Genomic DNA, 17,875 nt, shown 5'->3' on the forward strand with positions numbered 1-17,875 from the left:
TTAACATATTGTTAAGTACCAGAAATATTTTTCCTAACTTGGCTCAAGTCACTAACCATGACTTTCCGTAGAGTACAAGTCGACAGAAATGATCCCATGGCTGGGTCCTTTCCCCTGTGCTCGGTCATCAGTGCTCCCTAACCTGGCAAGAATCACATCACAGCTGCCAATGGCCTGGGAGTCCTAAAGCACCTGGCGGATACCCAGATGAGGAGCTCAGGGCTCCTGCCCTGCTCATCTGCTGACATTCTTTTTCCAGACCTGCTAAAAGCATGGGTTCCCGGACCCTTTCTCACTTCTCGTTTCTCCCCATAGTGTATATTTTTCTTTTTGTTGACAACAATCTAATGTGCCTGGAAACTGCTTCGAGTGCCTATGTTCCACTTGGGATCATTTTAATGCTTTTGCAGATGGTCTGGAGCATTTTTTTTTTCTCAAAATGAGCCACAAACTCTAAATCATTTTGCCATATTTCTTTACTGATATATAAATACATTTGAGGTGACTGCAGTCATTTTTCCACCAAACAACCGTGTTGTTAATTAATGACTGGGAAAGACTGCCAAGTCCATTTTTCCACGGCACGGTGATTGTCCCAATCATCCAGGAGACCCCGCTGAGTCTGGGTTCCCCAAAAAGACACCGAGGGAATGAATAACGTGGGTTAGTGTGTGTTACCTGAGGTAGTTCATTCGGGAGGCGATCCCAGGGGCTACAGTTAGGGAGGGAGGGAAATATGACTGAGGAGAGAGGAATGCCGGTAAAGGGAGTGGCACGGAACAATCACTGCTGGGGCTCAAACCCCCCGGGAGCAGTCTGAGGAGACACCAATAATGTGCCTTAGAATTGTCCCCCGGAGAGCAGGGGAAACTGGACCCTTGTTTCCTGACTCGTCCGTCACTGGATGAAGGCTGTCCCTGGAGAGTTCACTGCCGGCACCGTCGCCAACACTTCTAGGCTGCTCTGCACCAGCGGAGTGAGGAGTAGGCTCCCACAGCGCTGGACACGGTGCTGGACACGGTGCCCGGGAAGAGAAGGTCAGCAACCCGGGACTTGAGGGGGAAGCTGCCATGGTGCGTGGAAATGCCCACCGCAGGAAAACTCAGAGGCAGGCCAAGAGCCTACCAACGGTAGCTGCCACAGAAACCAGCGACCCCACCCCATTCCTTGCTATGGTCAAGCCACTGTGTTCTGCTGATTCACCTTTTAAAAAGTCTCCTTGATCCCACTGTCATCCACTATGACTTACTTCACCCACCTTCCGGTCTTCCACATCTTCCCACAACAGCCATCAATTCTCTCCCGCAACCACCTCCTACCCGAGGCTTTCTTCTGTCTGCAGGATGGATGAGGCTCTCACGAGGTCGTGGCCTTCACCGCCCCACCCTACCTGGCTGGCTCTGCTGGCCACCAGCTCCCGCCTTTCACAGCCTCCTCTCTTCCTCCAGCGCACAACGGGCCTTCACCTAGGAGCCGTTCCCTTACGAAGTGGCCCACTCCTCCCCACCGCTTTTAGATCTACACCAGGAGCTACCAACCCCTAAAAAAATATTTTCCTTGGCTGAAGCTTGCACTGCTCTCCTGCTCCTAGTGAACTATTCAAGTCCTGACAGCAAACAATGCCAGTTTTTAAAATTTGTTTAACCCTTTGTATGCCATCAGCGTCTATAGACGCAAGCGGTGGATTTTTTTAATTAAACTCAAAATATCGTGGGGATGGTTTCTGTTTTGGATGCGTGGCAGTTAACCGGTTTACGACCATGTGAGGCAGGAAAAGCCTGACCGAACTCTAAGTATCCAAGAGGCAGAGACTGAGATCAATGTGTCTTTCCTAGGTGCTTCCAAACCTCAATATAGTGCCCACTCGCCAAAGGCCACCAGGAGCTTATCTTTAGTAAATGAAACGAGCTTTCTTTAGTTTGCTCCAGCAGGAGAGAGAGGACATCAAAGGAGCTGGGGCGTCTCAAGAGAAAACTGAGAAAGCTTATTATAGAATCTGGGTTTCTTCTGGGTGATTCCACGGAGGGCTTAAGAAAGCAGAAAGCAGAGACCACCTCTGGGTGGGAAGCTGCCAGGAAGCGCAGGAAAATAAATGAATGTGTATCTCAGCAAACTGGATCTAGAAGGCAGAGGATGACAGCAGAGCTGGAGTCACGGTTGGCAAGGCAGCAGTGATCGCTCCCGTCAGTCATGAGGGGCAGTTTAATTACTTGTGAGGTTGTAGAGTGTCCTTGCCTCAGCGCGCCCTCAGACACACTCAGGAGAGGCCTTGTCTGCTCGCTGACATTCTGTGAGACGTATCTGTGCTCCATCGGGAACAGTGCGGCCTAGCTGCCAGGGCCATTTTTCACTTTCTTCAGAGTTAATCAAAAGATACCGGAATGACTTAAATCATTGTTGACTTCATCTCACTTATTCTAAACCTAAATGATAATGTGAGTTTTAACTCATAATTTATAAGTCCACCTTCTTGGCAGGCACTGTCCCCACAGAAAGGAATAAGATGGGTTGGCCTTTGACCCGGGTCCATGAGCTCACAGTCCAGAAAGAAAGGGAAATGTCTAGACTTAAACAACACAAGTGTGAAAAGCGCCAAAATGTGTGTGTAAGGCACTGAGCTAGTGCAGGGCACAGGGCATTAAACTCCATCTGCAGGTGGGTGAGGCTTCCCAGACATGTCACCTGAGATGGATTTGGAAGGATGACCAGGAGTCGACCAGCTGGAAAATGAAAGGAGGTAGATGCCCTTCTGCAGCAGATAGGGCTTAGGGAAAGGTATGAAATGGCATAATGCGTCGGGAACAGAGCACAGTCAATGTTGCTCAAACAAACTTTATTTGACGCTAAAAATATTTTACAATGACATTTAATGATTTTTCACACCTAGACAATATACACGGAGTGGCCAGATTATTATGACCACCTGCCATTTGTAGGCAAATTAGCCGTACACTGCATCATATGGGATATGGAAGCCGAAGGCCTGTTCGAACACCTTTGCTGTCTGCAGTTACCAAGATAAAACGTCTCCAATTCGCACAGGAACACAAGGATTGGACAGTCCGAGCATTGGAAAAAAGTCAAGTAGCCCGATGAATCACATTTCCAGTTGCATCATGCAGAAGGCAGAGTGAGAATTTGGCGGAAACAGCATGAAAGCATGCACCCCACATGCATGAGTACAACCCTTCAAGCTGGTGGGGGCAGTGTTATGGGGCATGTTTTCCTGGCATGATTTGGGCCCTTTAATCCGTGTGGAACAACGTCTGAATAGCACAACATACCTAAGTATCGTTGCTGATCAAGTTCATCCTATCATGTTGATGGCGTATCCCAATGGAGATAGCGTCTTCCAACAAGACAATGCGCCATGCCACGGTGCTCGTATTGTACAGGAGTGCTTTCAAGAACATGAGGGCGACTTTACCTTGCTTAGGTGGCCCCCACAATCACCAGATCTCAATCCAATTGAGCATTTGTGGGACAAAGTTAAAAGAGCCATCAGGCAGCTGGTTCCACAACCATCAAATCTCACAGAACTGGACAGTGCTATTCATCAGGCATGGTGTCAGATTCCTCGCATCACCTTTCAATATCTCGTGGAGTCAATGCCAAGAAGAATCGCCGAGGTATTGAAGGCAAAAGGTGGCCCAACGAAGTACTGATGGGATGGTCATAATAATCTGGCCACTCAGAGTAGATATTACATTTTGCAAGTGTGAAAAGACAGTGTTATGTAACTTGCTTATGATTTAAAAACCTATTAGGCATTGGCAGAAGGAGAAACATTAACCCAAAAGGATTAGATAACAATATCCCCATTTGATGGTGAAAGCAAAAGAAAGAAGGACATATTGTTTTATCTCAAATACGTATATCTTTGTTGGCTAAAAGTCCTCCTTCCTTTCTCCTCCCTCACTTTCTGAATTCACAGTCTCCATGCTAAGTGAAATAAATCAGGACTCACTGCTGCTGTGTTGGACTTGAGAAGGAGTGGACCACACAGAGAAAGCAAAGGGGCACTTCTGAACTAGAGCAATGCAAAAGCGGTTTCGTCCTGTGAAGTAAACTGAGTGTTGAAGAGGAAGTAAATTATACCAAAAACTAAATACTCTCATTTATGAATCCCACCCTAGAAATGAAGACGGGAAAAAAACTAAGATGGCGGCATAAACACTGGGAAATAGTCGCCTCCCACAACAATTGAAAAATATCCCAAAGGACGAAGCAAACATCGTCCAGAACAACAGGAAGGCTGGCTGAGTGTAATTTCTACAACTAGAAGAAAAGAAAAGCACGCTGAGAGCCAGAGGAGCTGTGGAGGTGAAGTGCAGAGGTATGGCGGCGGCTCGCGCGCGCGGAAAGGGGGTGGCACCTGAGGACGCGGCTGTCTTTTTGAATCACAAGCTCCCGACTGCTCTGAACTCCGGTTCCGGGGAGTCTCTGGGGACCCAGGACTCATACGGGGCAGCAGCGGGCGAACTTGAGGGCAGCTTTCCCTCAGAGGTGCTTGCAGCCATTACCGGGACACTGAGACGCGCGACTCCGGGCGCGGGCGCGGAGAATCACCATAGCTGCTTTCTCCGCCCTTTGACTCCCTGAGACCCCGCCCCACCCAGGCTGCGGCAGAGGCTTTTGCATGTGAATGTACCTAACTACAGCCCAGCCAGGCAGACCCGGAACTTCCAAGAGAAGGCCCAAGGCCCCGCAGCGGCTTGCATTGCTTCACAGCTGAGCCTCTTCGTGGCTCCTGCTGTGTGGCCTCAGGCAGGGGCTGAATTAGCACCTCCTTAGATCCAGGAGCCACTGTACCCAGTGGTCAGAGGGGGACCATTCTCCCACTTCAGACACAGCTGATTCCCACAGCCAATTGGCCTGGAGGTCAATTCCTCCCAGTGATCCTACAACAACCAAGGCACCAAGAGTGCACCAAGAGTGTCCACCCCAGGTAACTGGGGAGGCTGAGCCACTGGGCCCTACAGGACACCTGGAGCGCAGGGCCACTCTATCAACACAGGGAAGCAGCCAAAATGTGGAGACAAAGAAACAGGTCACAAATGGCAGAAACGGAGGAAAGCAAACGACTGGATATAGAGTTCAAGGCCACGTTTATAAGGTTTTTCAAGAATTTTATGGAAACCGCCGATAAATTTAATGAATCCCTCAAGGAGTATAGTGAGACCATGGAGGACATGAAAAAGGACCAACTAGAAATTAAGCATACACTGACTGAAATAAAGAATAATTTACAGAGATCCAACAGCAGACAAGAGGATCCCAAGAATCAAGTCAAAGATTTGAAATACAAAGAAACAAAAAATACCCAACCGAAAAAGAAAAAAGAAAAGAGATTCAAAAAATATGAAGATAGTGTAAGGAACCTCTGGGACAACTTCAAGCGTACCAACATCAGAATTATAGGGGTACCAGAAGGAGAGAGAGGGCAAGATATTGAAAACCTTTTTGAAGAAATAATGACAGAAAACTTCCCCAACCTGGTGAAAGAAATGGACCTACAAGTCCAGGAAGCGCAGAGAACCCCAAACAAAAGGAATCCAAAGAGGACCACACCAAGACACATCATAATTAAAATGCCAAGAGCAAAAGATAAAGAGAGAATCTTAAAAGCAGCAAGAGAAAGACAGTCAGTTACCTACAAGGGAGTACCCATTCGACTGTCAGCTGATTTCTCAACAGAAACCATGCAGGCCAGAAGAGAGTGGCAAGAAATATTCAAAGAGATGAATAGCAAGAACTTGCAACCAAGATTACTTTATCCAGCAAAGCTATCATTCAGAATGGAAGGTCAGATAAAGAGCTTCACGGATAAGAAAAAGCTAAAGGAGTTCATCACCACCAAACCAGCATTATATGAAATGCTGAAAGGTATTCTTTAAGAAGAGGAAGAAGAAAAAGGAACTCTTACCATTTGCCACAGCATGGATGGAACTGGAGAGCGGATAAATACCACAGGATCTCACTCATTTGTGGAATATAATGAATAACATAAACTGATGAACAAGGACTGATCCAGAGACGGAGAGGCATTGATTGGACTGTTGGGCCTTGGAGGGAAGGTAGGGGAGGGTGGGGGCAAGGGGGAAAGATCAACCAAAGGACTTATATGCAAGCATATAGGCCTAACCAATGGACACGGACAACGGGGGGGTGAGGGGATGAGCTGGGGGGCGGGGGGGGGGGGGGGGTAGAGGGTACACATATGTAATATCTTAATCAATAAAAAAAAAAAAAAGAAATGAAGACGGAATAGAAATGAAATGCAAGTCAATCCAAAATCACGTATTTTAGCGTCCTTCCCTTGAATATAAGGAACTGGAAAATAATTCGGAAACATTTTCCAATAAAATACAAAACCAAAGCCCAAATATAGGAAAACAAAGCCAAACAACTTACTGGATCTTGTTTCTGTTACACAAAGAAAACTTAAAAATTCAATGACTCTTGTATCAAATTGCAAGTATCTGTCATGCCTAGCCACACACATATACATACACATATACATATCCTTACACATGTGTGCATGTAAAATTTCCATGCTATTCATATTCAAGATTATTCTAATCTTTACACCATTTACTTTGGAAATCCAATGTCTTAAAAGTTAATGCATACTTTTCTACATTCACAAATTAATACATTATTACTATTTAAGGTCGATTAGTTTTTTTCTAGTTTGAGAAAAATGATCCATATATTACTTGTAAATAAATAGTAATGGTAAGAAATGAGCTATTTGGACAATACAATTAGAGAGAAGCATAATCTTAAACTTCTGAACAGGAAAAAAGAAAAATTTAAATGTCTTTATTTCATTAGAAAAATGATGACCAACTCACTAGAACAGGGAAAGAACACAAACCAACAAAAAAGGATGGACAGACAATTCACAGAATAATGCAAATAAGTGTTCCAGAGATAGAGGAAAGTGCTCGGTTTTTTATTAATTAAGGCAATATATGAGACAACATATCTTTCACTACTCAGACTGACCGAGGAGCGAACAGCACAATTGTTGGCGAAGATGTGGTGAGAGCCATTCCCTTTCCAGAAGCCGCTAGGAATTCAGCTGTCATTTGAGAAGACAAGGCGGCAATCCCCAAAAATATTAAAGTTGTTCATTACCTGCCACCTAAGAATTCTAATTGATTTTATGCAACAGGAAAGATTGTGCAAGTGGACAGGCAAGTTCAAAATTCATTGTAGAAAAAAATAGAACCTAATCCAATGTCCAAGAAACAGATTTGTCAAAATATGATATATTTATATCCTACAAACACACAATGGCATTTCATACAGCTACAAAAATAATAGCTTTTTATTTATATGCTCAGATGGCAGATGTCTTCTCATTTTTTAAGTGGAAAAATCTAATTGCAGAAATGTGTGTATATAAAAAAGCAATACATAACTATTTGCATACACCAAACAGCTAAAAACATACACATGCTATTTTCTCATTTTATTTTTAGTTCAGGCAGGACTTATTTTGCTTTAAGAGTAATTTCTGGCAACAAGATGCAAAGAGAATGCAACTCCTCATTCCTAAAATCTCTCTAATATCTTTTGATTAAAATGCCTGCTAGTACCAAGGTTTGTATAAAAATGTTATAAGCCACAAACCATGTTCTAATGGCAGAAAAAAACACATTTGAAAAAATGAAGATGCCATTTACGTTGTTTTGCTCAACTAATGAGAAATGCCTCAGCAAGGTTTGCAACTGCAAAAAGGCCTCATGAAAATAATGTAATTGCTACTGACAGGTCTGACAGATGTCACCTCATTCTGTCCAGCAATGCCACGAGCGTGGCAGGGCAGAGAAAAATTGGTGACAGGCCACACATGGTTTGGGAAACCATCAAAATTTGTTACCCATCTCCAGAGCAAGATGGGAGTGTACCGCACCTTGGTGGTATTCAAATATGATCACAGTTCTTAGAACCTGTCAGTTACAAATTCCAGAAAAGAGAGAGGCTTCAGGATCCAGAGGGTAGGTGGTCTGCCCCCAGTAAAGGCTGTGATTCTAAATCTTTTTCCTACACACTTGAGTGCTTATATATTCCCATCTGTATTAGTGGCTCCATGATAACCATGACTGAGTTGAGTTGAGGGATCAGACAATCTACAAATATTTACTGAGTGCCAGCAATATACTAGCAATAGTACTGGAGATACAGTGATGAACAAAAGGCATGCGCTTGCCCCTCTTTGGGAAGTGACCACCCCGAACAATGTTCTCTGACCTTTCTCTGTCACCTGTTTTACATCATGACCTACTAATGTATATGTGTGCCCACATACGACACTCCTAAGTCAAGGTCCCGCTGTATCAGCAGTTCTCAACCTGTGGGTTGCGACCCCTTTGGGGGTCGGGCGACCCTTTCACAGGGGTCACCTAAGACCATCGGAAAACACATATATAATTACATATTGTTTTTGTGATTAATCACTGTGTTTTAGTATGTTCAGTTTGTAACAATGAAAATACATCCCGCATATCAGATTTTACATTACGATTCATAACAGTAGCAAAATTACAGTTATGAAGTAGCAACGAAAATAATTTTACGGTTGGGGGTCACCACAACATGAGGAACTGTATTAAAGGGTCGCGGCATTAGGAAGGTTGAGAACCACTGCTATATATGTTTGTATACATACACATAACAGTGACATACATGACTGCAAGTTTCACAATATTCTTACACTGTTTTCTAATCCAGTTGTATTTTTTAAATATATTTATGTTTTTGTTAGAATGTTACAGAGGGGTCTATGGTGATTTTTTCTCTTAACATTTTGAGAGAGAGAAAAAAGGAGAGGGAGAGAGAGAAACATCAATGAGAGAGTGGAACATCGATCGGTTGTCTCCCAAGTGCCCCACCACCAGGGATCGAGGCCACAACCCAGGCATGTGCCCTGACCAGGAATCAAACCAGCAACCCTTTGGTGCATGGACAATGCCCAACCAACCGAGCCACACTGGTCAGGGCCAGTTGTGTTTTTTTACATGCTGGTGTGACCACCTAAGGTAATTTTTGATACACTAATGAGTCACAATCCCCCACTGGAAACACGGTGTACCGTGCCATGCCTCTTCTCTGCCTTCTGCTGTCTGAGCAGTCCCACGTTACAGACCTCAACTAGTCCAACATGAACACCCAACCAAAGTATGAGGACAGTAAAGCATTCTCCCCTGAAAACAATTAAATGAACAGTCTACCGTTTTTCTCATGCTAAGGTTTTCTATTAGATGATTCTTCTTCTGATGGAATGCAACCAAAATTAGTAAAACCTCATGGAATTTTGATGATTCTCTTGTTTATTCTAGGAGGAAGAGAATGGCCAAACTTGGTGCCAAACTGCCTCCAAACCAGGATGCATCCAGCAATCCAGTCAACACCTTTCATTCCTGCTAGCCTGTGGCACCCTAACGTCAAACAGGAAACGCTGGCAGGGAGCAGTTCTACCACTTAGTTCAACTCTGCAGGACAACTCCCTCACAGAACAAAACAGTAAAGCTTCATGAATGCTGACCTCGTTTATTTGGAATTTGGCGTAAAAACTTTAAACAATTTTTACCCACAATTACCTTTGCCAGCCTAAAAAGAAAAAAATTGATGAGCAAAGTAAGAGCCAAAAGACGACTGCAAGAAAACTGTTAACCTTATTTAAGAGAACAAACTCGTCTAGCATAATGGATCACAATCATACCAGCTTAATAAATTCTCATGACAAATCACTTTTATCTATTTGTTAAAGCAGGTCTGGAAGGACTTTCATTTGGCAATATAGTCAAACTTGTTCAAAATGCTATTTGCACTTTAATGAACCTGAGTTTATTTTAAAATAGGCTGTGATTCACAACAGCATATTCAAAATTTTAATGAGTGCCTGAAGTTATCCTATGTAAGGTTTACACTATTAAACACCTTATAAATACTGGTCTGACGAGCACAAAGCTCAGTTTTTTCCACGTAAAGCAGAATGTTCTAGTATTCTAACTCCAAGAGTTAGAAACAGTTTTACTTTTACTCAAAATAAACGTGGGTTTTACAGAAGAAATACCATGCATTGCTTTATTTTTCTTAATTATGACCTCCATTAAACAATCCTGGAGTTGCCTATTTAAATGTCCGTTATATTGAGTCTTAATTTCTTAGTTCTTTGTGGCTCTAATGAAGATTCAACCTTCCCATAATTTCAAATACTCAAGAATTAAAAAAAAAAAAATTTCTATAGCCTCTGAGTGTGTGTGTGTGTGTATTTAACAAGCTTTACCCCAAAATGTCCTGCTTACTAAATAAAAATGTTTCTATTCCAGTTTTCACCATATTCTATATGGTTCAAGGGGAATGGGGCGGGAGGAAAGAAAGGGGTGAGAAGGATGGTGAAGGAGAATGGAGGGAAGAGAGAGGAAGCAAACACTGGATAGTCTTTTACCCAAAATTCTATCCCGCACAGGCACAGAACAATGAGGTTGTGATCACTCTGAACTTATCCACGTTAACTGACTACAAAGGTGACAAACTTAAAATGAACCCGTAAAAGTGCAGTTCTTTGAAAACCAAGGTGGAAGTCATCCCCAAGTGGCTCTGAAGGACTTCGCCTATTTTTCAACAGCAGTCATCTGCCATTGCCTTTGAACACATGGTCTCCTTCCTTAATGACTATATCACACTTCAATGTCAAATGGTTAGATTTTTGTTTCCCAAACTCAGCTTAACTGTAAGAACCATCAGAGGAACTTGTTAATTACAGGGCTTCCCAGTTCCACCGCAGGTCTACAGAACCTGAAGAACCTCAATTTTCTGATGGCAAATTCAGGCTGTTGGCTTTCTGCCTTTCTGCCAGGCAGCATCCTATCAGCACTTCAACCAAAGGAGCCATACAGCTGCTCAAACACCACTCTGATAAAGGATTGATGGCTTAAAAAACAAAGTTTGGACAAGCCTCCTGGAAAGTCACTTCAAAAGCATAGGCCCAAATTCCAATAAGGTAAAACAGGGGGCAGATTGTGGTAACAGTAGCCATGAAAAATGTTTGTCTAGGCTCAAATATTCCACCAATAAGCATCATAAATCTAGAAAGTAAAACACAGCACAAACCCATGGCGGTGTGGTCTCTCCAGCAGTCTGGGGATTATCTGTATACTCCAAGTCTTCACATCACCCTGGGATGTAAAATTTAATAATCATCCAAAACATGGAACGAGTCCACAGATACATTTATATTCTTTGGTCTCTTGAATAGTAAGAGTTTGGAAAGAAAGGGCTTGAAAAATAAAGACCAACAACTCCATCCTCTACAACATTCAGAGGCAGACAGTCACATTAGATGAAAGAGCAAATAATTACCTTCTAAAGTGCCTCCTGCCATGTTCATTTCCCTCTTATTCAATGCAAAATTATATCTCTGAGTTGAAACATTTTAAAAATAATATAGGAATATATATAACAGGGATGTCAGCCAAGAACTGACTCAGCAGCTGTGTGTTTAAATAATAAGAGCAACTCAAGTAAATTCTGAAGGGTCAGTCCCTCTGAGGAAAACTCTTGACATTTTCTCTCTTCCTTGAGCTCAATCTCTTTCTTTTGGCACATTCTGCTCATCACACAGTATTTTGTGCATTCATAGCACTTCATAAATAATAAAAAAATATAATGTGGTCTTTAGACATAGGCCTGAGGAGATCAATTCTTAGAAACAATTCCAAAAGTTAACATTAATCATGTGGAAAATGACGCTAAATGCCCTCAAATGTACTGCTAAAATAGTCTTATTTCCGAAGCAAAACATATAATCAAAATGTGGAAGATAGTTGGCCATTCTAAATGGGGTGTGTCAATACTAGAAACTAATCTAAAACATTAACCTAACCTATTCATCTCCATCTTATCTAAAATCTCCAAACCTGTCACCACATTTTGAATGAAAAATTTAATCAAGTCTCAGTTTCCAATGATAGTGGGGGGGGAAGCAAGAGAATAAACGTTTCAAAATTGTCCGGAATTGCTTTAACATTCATGTTTCCTCGGGGGTTTTCTTTAGGCACTGAGCAGATTACAGTTTTATTAGGATAGTAATAAAGCTCATTTCATTAGTTAAGTAAAAATACCTAATAGAAAGCCAGAATCCAGTTCATGTTCAAATCCCAAGTTGCTCAAGTGATGCAGAAGGCCAGGGATTTTTAAGTGGCTGCAAACAACCAAATAAGTAGATAATAATGACAGTTTCTTCTTCTGCATAACGGAAATAAAACGTCTCAACACACTGAAGATGAACTAAGAATATATCCTGTAGTACTTGGCAAATTCAAGGTTTATGCAAAGTTATGGAATTATGCTGGGATATTCGCCCTGTCTTCTTATGACTATTTAACACATCAACCTCCCATTTCTTGCCACCATGACCACCAATAAGAACGTAACAAGATCAGAGTTTCTGTAGAATTCCAGTCCACTGAAGTCCAGCTAACAACACTCATAACAACAACTGTAACATAGTTGGCATTCCTTGTGATGAGTAACTCTAATAAAATTCGTTTAAAAGAAGGCAACTGGACTAAAATAAGAAAGGAGGCTGGGAAGTGCTGCAGCGTCTAGCACCAGTTAGCAACAAGAGTCATAGGGAGAACGGGCAACAAATACAGAACTGAACAACAACAAAACCTAGACCACGAGGATAACGCTCAGCTCGCATTATCCTTTGATGGTGTTTTCCATTATCTCCTAATGACTACTTGCGTCTCTTAATAAAGTACGCACAACAAAGTTTACTGAGACTAAGGCTATACTTTAAAAAGAAAAACTAACCATAAAAATATATGCTGGCAGGTCACTTGAAAATACTATGTGATCTTAAAAGAAAACGAAGGGTGCCCAGACTTCCTTTCATTTCTGACCATCCATGAAGCAGAGGCCAGGCAAGGGAAATGCTCAGCCTAGAAGAGAAATCTAGGGAGATTTTCACTCTCTAATAGGAGAAGAATCAGTGGAGAAGGAAAATCGAAGGTTCATATCACATTAGAAGGGAAAAACATTCAATATTAAATCTGTGTGGTTCATAAACAAGACCTCTAGTTAAACAAGAAGACTACCATGTACATACATATTGAGAGTTTATATACTGAAAATACGTTATTACTCATGGAGAGTTACTATGATTCATAGCCATCAAATGAGCAGGCACCCTTGAAACGTAGGTTGCTATTAGTACCTTCTATTATAAGAAAATGCTTAAAAATATTTTTTCTGTTGTTGGATAAAAGGCTGTACCTTATTTTTTACTTATGATAAATCTTCCAAACTACTGCTACTTGACAAGTATTGGGGGATAAACATGATAAAGATAAAGGGTGATTTTCTTCCTGGCCAACTTGTAGTGATTCCAAGTTGCTATCAAACTACCAATTTCCCCGTCTCTCACAATTTACCTTTCTTGGATTTGGCTCCAATCTTCAGCTTTGACGGCCAAGCAATCTGTGTATTTGTTTCCTCCATGATCTGCAACAAAAAATAAGAGAAATACTGATTTAATTAAGAACCAGTGTTTACAGATAAGATTTTCTAATAAAGAAAGATCATTTTCAAGTCTTTAGGCTCATGTGGATACAACAAAATGATCTCATTTTAAGGCAATGCCAAAAAAAACCAAAAAAACTGGGGGGTTGGGGGGAAAAGATGCATTTTATAAGCTTTTTATCTATCAGAAATATTCAAGTATATTTTGTTACTCCCAGTGTTTCTCTCCATGATGCCCCAGGATGTTAACATAAAGACAACAAGACCAAAAAGTACATGAACAAGCAATTAACCCAACTTGTTGCCAGAACAGTCAGAAATGCTTGTGCTGAATAAAATTCCCCAAAACAATTGCCAATGGATTGCAACACATCAAACATAATCCTCGTAATACAAAACTATGTGGGTTAGGTCGTTCTAAATGAAGATTTTTTTGGGGGGGAGGGGGGAGTAGGGGGAGGGAGAGGGAATAAATAACTTGCTCTGAGCACATTGGTATTTCATTAAAACTGATGAAAAGCCTCTAAACATGATATCACAGCGTAAGGCTACATTCCCATCATCCTTTGCCTGGTCTAAAATGGCATAGTTGCCACAGTTCTTTCTCACTTACTTGCAGCCAACACTGGCCAGGAGGCCCAGAGACCGCACAAGCGAGGGGAATGAGACTGCCGCACAGAGGACAAAGGCAGTAAGAAAAGGGTGTCACCAAATATGTGTATCTTTTGATCTTCTCTGCTTTTATCACATGACTTCGACAAATGTTTACTTCTGTACCATGAATAAAGACTGCACCTAACTGTAGAGCAAACAACTAAGCAAATCCGCAAAAACAGCCGATTACATTAATCATTTAAATTAGAATAGGGTGCTTACTTTTTAATACGGATTTAGAGTTAACTAAACAAACTAATGGTGAAGACATAATGAAACACATTAACGGTCCAATTATTTAAAAGTGCCTCTTCGGCCGCCGAAACCAGTTTGGCTCAGTGGATAGAGCGTTGGCCTGCGGACTGAAGGGTCCCAGGTTCGATTCCGGTCAAGGGCATGTACCTGGGTTGCGGGCATATCCCCAGTGGGGGATGTGCAGGAGGCGGCTGATTGATGTTTCTCTCTCATCAATGTTTCTAACTCTCTCTCTCTCTCCCTTCCTCTCTGTAAAAAATCAATAAAATATATTTAAAAAAAAAAAAAAGTGCCTCTTTGCTCTCCGTCTTCGTTACGACAGGGCAGAAGGCTAAATGGTTAACATGTTAACGTGCATCCTACTTCATGCAATCCCCTTTATCATAGCATAAAACAGCTTTCAGCAGCTGCTTCAGTCTGGCATTTTGTCTATCCACCCCAACGTTTTCTGTTCTTAAATGTGAGCCAATATTTTTAAATCGGGGAATTTCCCATACAAATTCAGATTTCTGGTTCTCTGTAAAACTTGGCAGATTTAGCACCTGTAGCCCACATCCCCACATGGCCACTCTTGGCCTGCACGGGGGGCCAGATGCCCTCTCTGGTCAGGCCCAGAAGGCTCCAGCTGCCCCCTCCAGGCCCCACGGCGTCTCTCCCACTGAGGTCAAGAGTCCTGGCCATCACCACTGTCAGGTTTGTATTATCACAACTGCCATTTCTCACGGTGTTTGCACTGCTGCTTTTCTTAGGGAAATATTTCTCTGCACTGGAGTCTCTATTAAAACCGAAAACCAAAGGGAAGTTACACTGTCTTCACAAGGTCAAGGGGCTGGCCTGGCGCTGAAGGCAGGTATGCTCGCCACCCCAGCCCTACAGGACCCGTCCCCTGCTTCTCTCATCTTATACTGTCCTTGTTAATATGAATAACTGTCTTCACCACTAAATTGCTAAGTTAACTCTAACTCTATATCTAAAAATAAAATAAATATCATCCTCCCCATCTCCCTCCACTCCAGCTATACGGGCCTCCCCAAGAACGTGCCCTGCAGGCAACCCCTTCGGGGTCTTTGCATTCACTCTGATGGCTCCCTGTCACCTCCCCACAACACACACTCCTGCACCACCCCCAACCAGAATTACTCTTCCCACTTCACTGCATCTATTTCCCTCCTAACTTTTGTCACAATCTGAAATTCTCCAAATTTTCTGGGTTTACTTTTTTATCGTTGTCTCTGCAAAATAAAAGTAAGCTCTCAACTCTGTACTCAACAAGCACAGGATCTGTTTGGGTAAATGAATCTTCATAGCATGCCCATGAAGTAGATTTTTTTTATAGCAAAAGGTGGAAATTTATTGAGAAACAAGCAAAGACTCCCACATGGGGAGGGGGAAAGAGTCCCCGAAGTAGATTTTTTTATTCCTCACACAGCTTCCTAGCAGAGTGATGCTAAAAACCCCAGACTGCTTTGCAAAGACCACAGTTTTAACCACCATACTATAATGAACACGGGCCCTCCCTCTTTTTAAAACGTGGATATAAAAATTTGAAGATTTGCTTTAGGAGTTATGGATACTAACTGGTTATAGCATCCTACAAATATTTATAAAAAGCCTATTTAAACCCTTAACAGAGATAGCATTGGCAAATATGTCCTCCCATGCAGTGGGCTTTCTTGTTGTTTTGTTGATGGTTTCTTTTGCTGTGCAGAAGCTTTTTATTTTGATGTAGTCCCATTTGTTTATTTCCTCTTTACCTTCCATTACTCTAGGAGCTGTATCGGTGAAGATATTGCTTCAGCATATGTCTGAGCAATCACCTGCACATGACCTCTTTTTATTAAACACCACTAGATACTCCATGAGGGGGAAGACTGCGCCAGTGACTATATCGTAATAGCAGGTAATGGGCATCAAGTCAAAATGCCTACTCCATACACTCCAGTAAAACTCACACTGGTCTAAGTCTACTGCACATGAGGTAGAGGCTCATGGAAAGACTCACTTTCAACCTACCCACAGCAGCACTCACTGACTGTGAGTGGAAGAGAGGCTACCCCAAGCTCAAGACCCCTAATTCTAAAACAAGAGTTCAATCTTTTATTCCACATGATGTCCAAAGTCCTGTGAGCTGCAGTAAATGTCAGATCTTTTACAGAAAACAAATGACTTATTATTGGAATCTGGCACCTATATAACTAGTAAAGAGCAACTCCACTAAATACCATTTGTGGCTGCCAACGCCAACCACACAGGTCACTCGCGAGGCTCCTTGTTGGTCCCTACGCACGATTGTTCATCGTTGTGTGCAATGTAGCAGTTACAGGCAGGTGGTTCCAGAGGCAAGTACCTGGCCGCTTCCTGGCTATCACGTTGGGCAAGTACCTTTGGTCAACCTCATTTTTCTCCTCTGTACAATTAGCTGTAGAGGTGCTGTGAGGTTTTAAAAGGAAGCATGTGGAAAACCCAGGCACAGGGTGTGGCACACAGCGACTGCTGGGTAATATGAGGCCTGTTTTAAGGACAGGTTGATGCCTTTGGGGCAGGCACTGTTCTGGACACTAGGAACAGCAAAATAGACAGGGCTTCCCTCAGGGAGCACATGGTCAGGCAAGGGCAAAGACAAGTTAACCCACCACTATGAACTGTGTGTGTCCCAAGCTTCAGAACAGGGCAGGGCAAGGTGGGGGTGTGTAGAGGGGATCCCAACCCAGTCGTGGGGAGTCAAGAAAAGTTAGCTCACGGAAGTGACCATTAATGCTGTGACCTAGAGGAGAAGGAAAAGTGCGCTAGCTAGGGAAGAGGTGAAGAAAGTGTCCCAGGCAGAAGAGGGGGAGTGTAGAAAAATCTAGAAGGAGGGCAGGGAGGTACTGGACAGTAGCTGAGGCGTTTCAAGGCTCACCTTACCCATCCAGGATGGGGAATGTGTCTTGTCTTCAATCCTCCTATGAGTCTGCACATTGACATGCTCCATATAGACTGAAGACATGACACAAACCAAAGCCATCTGGTACCTGTGCTTGCCTCTCACTTGCTACAAATAAGCCCTGAGAACCAGAGAAGTAACTACAAATCGGAAGGGGCCCTACTTACTTCAGAGTCAAAATTCCCCCTTGGAATTTATCAGTGAAGCTTTTCAAACTGTCATCCACAATGACTCCGAGTCCGTTCCTCTGGCGTAAACACTGTATGCTATCCGTATGCTATCAGTACCCGCCCGCGATGGGAGTGGTAGGGTGTGAGGCTGTCCCGAGAGCAGGAGGAGGAGGCACAGTTCTCTGCTGGGATGTGGGTGCAGGCTGGCCCAGGTGGCCCAGTCTGAAGCTGGGTTGCTCGAACAGGAGGTGGAGGCATGTACCCTGGTAGAAGTTGGAGAAGGGGGGATAGGAGGGTGCAGAGGCAGAAACGGCACTAAGCAAGTCAGAAA

General features: G+C 42.9%; 1 protein-coding gene across 1 annotated transcript in view; it reads right to left on the minus strand.

The window, feature by feature from the left end:
- BICC1 (BicC family RNA binding protein 1) overlaps positions 1–17,875 on the minus strand; it is a gene marked incomplete at its 5' end in the record, with an annotated part of 120,304 nt that overhangs the window by 91,811 nt on the left and 10,618 nt on the right. The window contains 2 exons of the mRNA XM_081105216.1: positions 13,455–13,524; positions 17,662–17,807. Coding sequence (XP_080961342.1) covers positions 13,455–13,524; positions 17,662–17,807 — 216 coding nt within the window. The remainder of the gene's footprint in view (positions 1–13,454; positions 13,525–17,661; positions 17,808–17,875) is intronic.

This window comes from Myotis nattereri (assembly GCF_964212035.1).
Source record: "Myotis nattereri genome assembly, chromosome: 13".
In the NCBI taxonomy this organism is placed as follows: Eukaryota; Metazoa; Chordata; class Mammalia; order Chiroptera; family Vespertilionidae; genus Myotis; species Myotis nattereri.